Source organism: Mobula hypostoma, chromosome 7, assembly GCF_963921235.1.
Source record: "Mobula hypostoma chromosome 7, sMobHyp1.1, whole genome shotgun sequence".
In the NCBI taxonomy this organism is placed as follows: Eukaryota; Metazoa; Chordata; class Chondrichthyes; order Myliobatiformes; family Myliobatidae; genus Mobula; species Mobula hypostoma.
In genome coordinates this window covers 74,686,289-74,696,805 of record NC_086103.1, presented here as the reverse complement: position 1 = coordinate 74,696,805, position 10,517 = coordinate 74,686,289, and the positions used below count along the sequence as shown (strand labels likewise).

The following is a 10,517-nucleotide window of genomic DNA, read 5'->3' as shown; positions in this document are numbered from 1 at the left end:
GGTAGGTCTGTTCACTGAGACAGGGAAAGGCTGGTAGGATAAAGGAAAGATGGTTAACAAGAGATGTAGAACGTGTAGTCAAGAAGAAGAAGGAAGCAAAGATCAAACAAGGCTCCTGAGATTTATTAGGTACCCAAGAAGGAGGTTAAGAAGGGACTTAGAAGAGCTAGAAGGAGGCTTGCTATTCCTGAAATCTCAGTCCTGATGCAGGGTATCAACCCAAAATATCAGCCATCCCTTTCCTTCCACAGATGCTGCTCAACCTGCTGAGATCTTCCAGCAATTTATTACGACTGTACTGAAGTCCCTTGCCCATGACTAGAGTAGCATAAAGTTGTCCCGGAACCATCAAAGAGCATTAAGCTTTCAATACCAGGGACCCCTGCGTCTCACTATAGCATGGCAGAGTTTCAAAGTAGTGTATTTTTGTTATTGGTCTCTGCTAACGAAGCTGACAGATTTCCAGTGAGGGAACTAAAATGAACAGATCACTGGGAAACATTTCAGCAAGTTTCACATTGTAAGATACCTCCTGACAATTAGTCCTGGCGCGTGTGGTGGGCAAACGGGCAGCTTAGCCACAGTCAATGGTAAAGCCCTGAAGGGTATTTGATGAACAGAGTGGGATGGTGTTCAAGTCTATAGATCCTTGTGTAAAGGTTTCTTTTTTTATGTCACTGCCTAGTCTAATTAAAATGACTTCTTTGTTATGTTATAATTGAAAGGGCTTCTTTGTTACGTTAACTGCTGAGAAAGTCCTTCCCGCTAGCAGTTTGATTGGATCACGTTACTGATAAGAAAGGTGTTACGAACCAATTGGGATAGTTGTTACGCTTTTGGGTGTCTGAAGATATTATATGCGCGGGGTTTTGGGGCAGAAGGCGGGAGAGAGAGACAGAGAATGGACCAGGTGCTGTGAGTTCGCTAACGGGGTCGGACCCCGAGCGGGGCGCTCAGCGAGGAGAGGAGACGGAGACGGACTTGTGTGGAGCGTCTGGTCGACCAGTGGTGGTGGTCCCAGGCGGCTGGTCGAGGTGGTCCGAGGGGTCGCAGGGTGAAGAAGAAGTTGGGTCCTGAGCTGCAACTGTTTGTGCACGAAGAGATTGAACTTTGATAAGTGTGGCGCCTTTTATTTTCCTTTTATATTTTATTCTCTATTAATAATATAGTTCCAGTAATATCCATAAACTGTAAATCATTTAATCATATCTGGTGTATTGTCTGTTATTTGGGCAGGGCGGGGTACATCACACAGCATCCACACAAACTGATTCCCCAGTTTGGCAGGGCCGAGGGCTGTTTCCCTAGACGACAGCGAGCCGAGTGACCCTGAGGCTGGCTGGGGGGGGGGGGGGGGTTGCTACACTTGAAAATAGCAGCTCAGAAGAAAAGGGAGCACATGAAAGGGAGCACATTGGTCATTGGTCACTGCCCTGATTAGCCATGACAGAGAATATAACATCTGGGATGCCATATTCCAATTTTGTAAAACATGGGTTAAGCTACATCTAGAGTATTGTGTGTAATTCTGGTTGCCATGTTACAGGAAGGATGCAATTGCACTGGAGTAGGTGCAGAGGGGCTTCGTCAGGATATTGCCAAGGTTGAAGCACTTCAGTTATAAGGAGAAAATGGACAGGCTAGGCTTGCTTTTGCTACAGAAGAGAAGACAGAGGGTGATCTGAAAGGTCCATAAAATTATGAGCAGGATAGATACGGTAGATAGAAAACTTCTTTGCCTTCTTGCCTTGGAGGACTCCATCATGGGAAAAGGTTTAAAGTGAGAGACTTTAAATGTGTAAGGTTTATAGATCAGAGGGAAAGTTTTTTTTCCACAAAAGGTGAGGTGGGTGGTGGTTGGAATCTGGAATACACTACCAGATATGGTGAGGTGGTGGAGCAGATACACAAACAACACTTAAGTACCTGAATTATCAAGGCATAAAAGGCTGAAGACCTAATGTGTGTATGTTGGATTATCATAAACACAAGAGATCCTTCATATCCAGACAACACACATAAAATGCTGAAGGAACTCAGTAGGTCAGGCAGGACCAGCATAGAAAGATGAAACAGGCTGCAAAGGTAATAGATATGGTGGAATGACACACCTATTTTTGTGCTGTATGACTCTGTGGCTAATAAGCTGAATATTTGGGCAGTGTATGTAAGCTTGTGACACCTGAGTGATGTATGCAGGGTACAATCAGACAGTGGATTGAGCAGATGCACTTGTTTTAGTTCTCCCCGACTTCGTTTGATTCACTTCATTGCTAGCATTTGCATATCCAGGACAAAAACTCAGCTGTATATTATAAGTTGATGATCAGAGGGTAAAGATTGACTCTGTATAAAGTAAAACAAAAACTCTTTCATGATTTATACTATAGCTTGTACTTTTCCTGTAGTTTGCCGGGTGGGGGAAGAGGTTGATCCTAACATCCTTCCTCTCTGATGTCTTTATCATATTCCTTAACTTCAAGGCTCCAAATCCCCCTATTCCATCTTGCCTATCGCTTCTAAAAGTGAAGTTAAAAACAAAACAACAGCTGCCAGAAATCTGAAATGAAAACTGAAAATTTTGGATATACTAAGCATATTAGGCAGAAGCTGTTGAAAGAGAATCATTTCTGGTTTTAAATCTGAGGACATTGTGTTTTCCTTCTAAAAGTGAAGTGTACTAAAAATTGCAAAATTACAACCAGCTTGTGGTCATTGGCCACAAAATACATTTAGGAATTCAGAAGAAATTTCTTCACTGCAAGAGCGTCGAGAATGTGGAACTCTCCACTGACACAGAATGGCTAAAATGTATTGAAAAGAAGACCAGATGAGGGAAGAAAGTAGAGAAAGAGTTATGCTGATAGGGTTAGTGAGGAAGGACAGGAGGACGCTTGAGATGGTACATAAATGTTGGCCTGAATGAGTTGGTCCGAAAGGGATGACAAATCTGCAATTCTGGAAACTAACAAGAGTTTGACTAGGCAGAGTCAGACTTGCGGAGGCCCCACATAAACCACCTGGGGACAATGCTCGCACTGATTTTGATGGAGGAGTAACCTACCTCGAGGTACTAAGCAAAAGCAAATACAGTGGTCAGGGAACATGTATAGAGAAAGATGAACAGTCAACATTACAGGTGGGGACCCTTCATTTAGACTGGCAGTAAAGATGAAGGGTGTCGGGCTGAAATGACTGGCTGGATGGCTGCCTGCTCTCTGTCACAAGCACATTTAATATTTAATCTGGGTCAGAGGAATTGTGCAAGGTATACAGGCTCAATGTTGTCCACAAGTTTTGGACCAAGAGTCACCAGGGTAAACGCTGTGCCAGGAGTTATCTGCACACAGTAGAGATATTCAGATCAAAATAGGCTGGATAGACATCCTTGCATAGAGTTGCGTAATACTTCTGAATTGTACTATTTCCCATTGAATACCATTTACCAAATGGAGAACTTTGTATTATGTAATCAATATTTCTGGATACTTAATAAATGAATGAGCCTGTCAATATTGATGGCCACACAATTAAAGGATTCCCATCCCATAGGAACTCATAAGAACTAACAGTCTGAGACCACCAAGTTCTGTTGCTGGGCATATGGTCACCAGGTAAGCCTGTGTCATAGTGAGATGCCTACTGCATCACAGAGCTAAGCACAGAAATGGAACATATCACATGCCCCTGTTGTTGGATAAAGTGGAGCTTTACTTGAGTACTGGAAGTGTTAGATTTGGGATCCTTTTGAAGATGTCTGTTTTGTACTCTGACTCTGATGAGTATGACATCATTACTGTCTTAGGAAAGGGAACATTCGGAGAAGTGACAAAATGTTGGAAAAGGGCCTCCGGCGAATATGTGGCCATAAAGATATTACAAAACTATAATTTCCGGAAAGGGGTCATCAAGTGCGAGCTTAAAATACTGAGAATGTTGGAATCTGTAGATTCAAACAAGTTCTGCATTGTTCAGTTTGTTGAGTCATTCAGTGATGATTCCAAGCTTTGTCTTGTGTTTGAACTTCTGGAGCAAAGTCTGTATGAGTATCAGAAGGAAAATGAATTTGTTCCACTACCAATCAAGCATATTCGCTCCATCACAAAGCAAGTGCTGATTGCTCTGCAGAAACTGAAGGAGCTCTCTATTGTCCACACAGACATCAAACCTGAAAATATCATGCTCGTTGAAAAGGCCCAATTTCCATTCAAAATAAAGCTGATTGATTTTGGCTCTGCTTGCTTATTGCCTGATATTCAGCAGTTTAAAGGTAAGTCTTCATTTTTTTTTGTTGTAGAATTAGCAAGCATAAATATATACTAACTCTGCCAGGGCCAATCGTTTCTTCTTGCTGTGGCTGGTCTAGCTTGAGGAATTTCACTAAAACTGGGAAAAGCCTTTGGTGCTTCATGTGGAGGAATTTCTTTACTTGGAAGGGTGGTGAGTCTATAGGATTCTCTACAACAAAAGACAACAGAACCTAAGTTATTGAATGTGGTTCGGGAAGTAAGTGGATTTCTTGGTGGAAAACTTGGTGGAACTTGAGATAGTCTGGATATGGTACTGAGATAGAGGATCAGCTGCAGTATTTTGAATGACAGAGTTTTTTCTGTGTTTAAAAAATTCCTACCTCTGACAGCTCCCAGAAACTTTCCTTAACTCACCTTCTGTGGATGCCCTCTTGCATTGGCCACTGCTGCCCTGGGAATAGATGCTGGCTGTCCATTCTATCTATGCCCCTTATAATCTATCAAGTTGCTTCTCATCCTTCTTTGCTCCAAAGAAAAAAGTCTTAGCTTATTCAATCTTTCCTCATAAAATATGTGCTCTAATCCAGGCAGCGTCCTGGAAATAACTCCTCTGCACCCTCTCTAAAGCTTCCACATCCTTCCTACAATACAGTGACCAGAATTGAAGACTATACTCTTAAATGTAGTCTAATCAGAGATTTATAGAGCTGCAAGCTTACATCATGACTCTTGAACTCAATCTCCTGAATAATGAAGACCTTCTAAGCCACCGTTTCAACTTCCATGGCAACTTTAAGGGACCTATGGATTTGGAATCCAAGATCCTGCTGTTCCTCTACACCGCTAAGGATCTTGCCATTACTACGTACTCTGCCTTCATTCGATCTTCCAAAGTGATTCACTTCGCACTTAACAGATTTAAATACATCTTCAAGTTCTCCATCAAGCTCTGCTCCTGTCTATAACCCAATGTAACCTACGACAACCTTCTACAACATCACCAACCTTAATGTCATCTGAAAGCACATTAATCCAACCTCTACTTCTTCATCTAAGTTATTTATAACAATCATTAAGAGCAAGTATCTGCTCTCGGAGGTTGGTGACCTGCGGTCTTCTGCAGGGACGCGTTCTAAGATAACCTGCAGAAGACCACAGGTCACCGACATCTGAGAAGAAAATGCTCCATCAGCTACTACCTGGATCTCATTCCTCATGACTTTCTGAATGAAACTATACCATGGGAAACCTTCTCAAATGGCTTACTAAATTGCATATACTGTACACCACAACCACAGTACAGTCTTCATCAATGTGCTTTGACACTTCCTCGAAAAACTGAATCAGGCTCAGAAGGCACAACCTGTCCTGCACAAAGCCATGCTGACAATCCCTAATAACCATTGTGCCCCCTCCAAATGTTCTAAATTCTGTTCCTAGGAATCTTCTTCATTAGTTTACCCACCACTGATGTAAGACTCCCTGCTTTATAATTCCCGGGATTAGGTTTCTTGAATAACAAAACAGTATTTGCCATCCTCCAATCATCTAGTTCTGCTCCTGTGGCCAGTGAGGATGCAAAGATCATCATCAATGCCCCAGTAAGCTCTTCCCTAGTTTTCTGTAATAATCTAGGCTATATCCCAACCAGCCCCAGAGAGCTACCTCTTCTTCCATTTTTCAAAAGTTCCAAAACACCCTCTCTTTTAACCTTAACACGTTCCAACACATCAGTCCATCTTATGCTGACATCGCATTCATCAAGGTCCTTCTCACTGGTGAACTGTAAAGCAAAGTATCCATTAAGGAACTCCTCTACCTCCTCTGACTCCAGACACATTTCCCTCTTTATCCCTGGACAGTCCCACTCTCAGTCCAGTCATCCTCCTGGTCTTCACATGGAGCAGAAAACCTTAGGGTTTTCCCTAATCCTACTAGCCAAGGCTTTCTCATGTCCCCATCTAGTGCTCTTAAATTCCTTCTGAAATTACTTGTCGGGTACCTAATAACTCTCAAGAGTTCTATCTGATTTTTACTTCCTTCTTCCTCTTGACCAAATGTTCCATCTCTCTTTTCAACCACGGTTCCTTCACCCTACCATCCTTTTTCTGTCTCAAGGGGGAAACATTTATACAGAATCCCATGCAAGTGTCACCTAAACAACTTCTACATTTCTACTGTGCATTTCCCTGAACTACCTGTTCCCAGTGTATGCTTCAGGTTTCTGCCTAAAACCATTGTAGTTAGCCTTCCGTAACTAGATACTTTCCTGTACTGTCTGCTCTTGTCCTTGCCCTTGGCTATAGAAACATAGAAACATAAAAAGCCTGCAGCACAATACAAGCCCTTTGCCGAACATATACTTACTTTAGAAATTACCTAGGGTTGCCCATAGCCCTCTATTTTTCTAAGCTCCATGTACCTATCCAGGAGTCTCTTAAAAGACCCTATCATATTTGCCTCTACCACCATTGCCGGCAGCCCATTCCATGCACTCACTACTCCCTGCATAAATAACTTACCCCTGATATCTTCTCTGTACCTGCTACCAAGCACCTTAAACTTGTGCACTCTCATGCTAGCCATTTCAGCCCTGGGAAAAAGCCTCTAACTATCCATATGATCAATGCCTCTCATCATCTTATACACCTCTGTCAGGTCACCTCTCATCCTCTGCTGCGCCAAGGAGAAAAGGCCAAGTTCACTCAACCTATTCTCATAAGGCATGCTCTCCAATCCAGGCAACGTCCTTGAAAATCTCCTCTGCACCCTTTCTATAGTTTCCACATCCTTCCTGTAGTGAGGAGACTAGAACTGAGCACAGTACTCCAAGTGGGGTCTGACCAGGGTCCTAGATAGCTGTAACGTTATCTCTCGGCTCTTAAACTCAATTCCATGATTGATGAAGGCCAATACACCATATGCTTTCTTAACCACAGAGTCAACCTGCACAGCAGCTTTGAGTGTCTTATGGACTCGGACCCCAAGATCCCTCTGATCCTCCACACTGCCAAAAATCTTACCATTAATACTATATTCTGCCGTCATATTTGACCTACTAAAATAAACCTCCTCACACTTATCTAGGTTGAACTCCATCTGCCACTTCTCAGCCCAGTTTTGTATCCTATTGATGTCCCGCTGTGACCTCTGACAGTCCTCCACACTATCCATAACACCCCTAACCTTTGTGTCATCAGCAAATTTACTAACCCATCCCTCCACTTTCTCATCCAGGTCATTTTATAAAAATCACAAACAGTAGGGGTCCTAGAACAGAACCCTGAGGCACTCCACTGGTCACCGACCTCCATGCAGAATATGGCCCGTTTACAACCACTCTTTGCCTTCTGTGGACAAGCCATTTCTGGATCCACAAAACAATGTCCCCTTGGATCCCATGCCTCCTTACTTTCTCAATAGCCTTGCATGGGGTACCTTATCAAATGCCTTGCTGAAATCCGTATACACCGCATCTACCGCTCTACCTTCATCAATGTGTTTAGTTACATCCTCAAAAAAATTCAATTAGGTTCTTAAGGCACGACCTGCCTTTGACAAAGCCATGCTGACTATTCTTAATCATATTCTTCCTTTCCAAATGTTCATTAATCCTGCCTCTCAGGATCTTTTCCATCAACTTACCAATCAGTGAAGTAAGACTCACTGATCTATAATTTCCTGGGCTATCTTACTCCCTTTTTTGAATAAGGGAACAACATCCGCAACCCTCCAATCCTCTGGAACCTCTCCCATCCCTATTGATGATGCAAAGATCATTGCTAGAGGCTCAGCAATCTCTTCCCTTACCTTCCACAGTAGCCTGGGGTACATCTCATCCAGTTCCGGAGACTTATCCAACTTGATGCTTTCCAAAAGCTCCACCACATCCTCTTTCTTAATGTCTAAATGCTCAAGCTTTTCAATCCACTGTAGGTCATCCCTACAATCGTCAAGATCCTTTTCCATAGTGAATACTGAAGCAAAGTATTCATTAAGTACCTCCGCTATCTCCTCCGGTTCCATACACACTTTTCCACTGTCACACTTGATTGGTCCTATTCTCTCACATCTTATCCTCTTGTTCTTCACATACTTGTAGAATGCCTTGGGGTTTTCCTTAATCTTGCTTGCCAAAGCATTCTCATGGCCCCTTCTGGCTCTCCTAATTTCATTCCTGAACTCCTTCCTGCTAGCCTTATGATTTTCTACAAAATCTTTACCTAGTTTATTGAACCTTTCATAAACATTACCTAGTTCTATGCTAAAGGTCAGGGTGTATTTGTCATCAACTTCGAAATGCCCTTCTACTGAGTGGGCTGTCACCTGAGCAGATTCATTGCTAGTACTAAATCCAGTATGGCCTCTCCTGAAGTCCACATATTGTGTCAAAAATCCTTTCTGGACACACTTACCAAATTCTGCCCCATCTAAACTTTATACATTAAGGAAGTGCAAACCAAGATTAGAGAAGTTGAAGTCAACCATGTTTTTGCAACTTTTCAAAATCTGCCTACTTATTTGCTCTTCAGTGTCCCAGTTCCTATAATCTTGTCATACACAATGCAGGATACATTATTGGCTATCACTGTAGGGATTAAGCCATCTGTTACCAAACTTACCTTTCTGTCTCTCTTCCAGCTTTTAAGACAATGGAGAAAAATGTCATCTCTGCCATCCCCTGAGACACAGATAACAACTGGAAATAAATACATTTTGGCCACTAATTGAAGATTGTTGGTTTTTTAGAGTTTGTTTCCTGTTATGATATTATAGACATTGTGACATCTTCACTGTTCCAAAGGATGGGTGCACAAATATTATTGTTGCATTATGATAACCACCAATGTTAATAAAATACTAGACTCGGAATCCATTAATAAAGTATCCAAGATATTGTGATGTTATTTTAGGGGTATAAGAACAATGCCCAACATCCTGTAGTTATCAGATGGCTTACATATTTAAACTATTCTGTTTAGTAAGGAATATTTGATCAACAACATATTTATTTCTGTACTAACTTGATAGATTTTATTCATTTTTACATTTGTTCAAAGGATCTTTTTTTTAAAATACAGGGCCATACATCCAATCTAGATTTTACCGAGCACCCGAGATCTTACTTGGCTTGCCCTTCTTTGAAAAGTTGGACATGTGGTCTCTCGGCTGTGTGATGGCAGAACTTCACCTTGGTTGGCCCATCTATCCTGGTACCAATGAGTATGACCAGATCAGGTATATTGTTGAAACACAAGGGCTACCGAGTGATCAAATTTTGGAAGCAGCCAGCAAAACCCACCATTTCTTTAAAAAAGCTCGTCAGCCTAATTCAATGTATAAATGGAGGCTCAAATCAATAGATGAATATCAAGCAGAGACAATGGTGCATCCTCTGGAGACCAGAACAAGAAGTCTGAATTCACTTGACCAGCTAGCAACCATCAACACCAAAACTATATTTCCAGATAAGGAATTGAAAGCTGAACTGTTTGACCAGTATATGATGGTGGCTCTCATAAAGAAAATACTCATTTTCGATCCAAGGCAGCGCTTTGCTGCAAGTGCAGCTTTAAAGCACCCATTTATCACAATGCAGAAGCTCAAGTCAAAATACAAAAATACAAAATACTACAATATATCAGCACAGGCCCTCCATATAGCTTTAGCTCCCTGTAAGAAAGCTGAAGGTCACTTTCATTGCTGTCAAAGCTTCATAAAGTGTTGTTATTTAAATAATCAACATTATGAATCAGTGCATGTACACCAAAAGCCTCAAGCCATTAAACAATCAATGGAAGATGACTCGGATCATTCAGTTATGGATGAATTTGAAAAAGAGGTTAGTTCTCAACTGTATTGAGTTTCAGCATTTTATGAAAAGATAGATGTAATTCACATCAGATTTTTTTGTGAGGCCGTATTTCTGGAGAAAATAACAATTATTATTTCAGATCAATGAACCTTCATCAGAATAATACCTCTCTCCACTGATAAGACCATAAGACCATAAGACATAGGAGCAGAATTAGGCCATCTGACCTATCGAGTCTGCTCCACCATTCAATCATGGCTGATCCCTTTTTTTCTCTTCCTGGCATTCTCCCCGTAACCTTTGATGCCATGTCCTATCAATCTCTGCCTTAAATACATCTGAAGACCAGGCCCCCACAGCTGCACGTGGCAACAAATACCACAAAATTCACCACCCTTTGGCTAAAGAAATTTCTCCATATCTCTGTTTTGAAAGGGCGTCCTTCTATCCTG

At 41.8% G+C, this 10,517-nt stretch overlaps 1 protein-coding gene across 1 annotated transcript; it reads left to right on the top strand.

The window, feature by feature from the left end:
- Positions 1–3,708: 3,708 nt before the first annotated feature.
- On the top strand, positions 3,709–10,113 carry LOC134349910 (homeodomain-interacting protein kinase 4-like). Its single transcript, XM_063054870.1, has 2 exons — positions 3,709–4,270; positions 9,332–10,113. The coding sequence occupies exons 1-2, from the start codon at positions 3,754–3,756 to the stop codon at positions 10,111–10,113; spliced, it is 1,299 nt and encodes a 432-aa protein (XP_062910940.1). The 5' UTR covers positions 3,709–3,753.
- The last annotated feature ends 404 nt before the right edge of the window (positions 10,114–10,517 follow it).

Excerpts from the sequence above, each read along its gene's own strand:
- LOC134349910 (XM_063054870.1), top strand. The coding sequence starts at position 3,754 with ATGTCTGTTTTGTACTCTGACTCTGATGAGTATGACATCATTACTGTC. Across the intron at positions 4,271-9,331 it reads TGATATTCAGCAGTTTAAAG|GGCCATACATCCAATCTAGA; the intron begins GTAAGTCTTCAT and ends TTTAAAATACAG.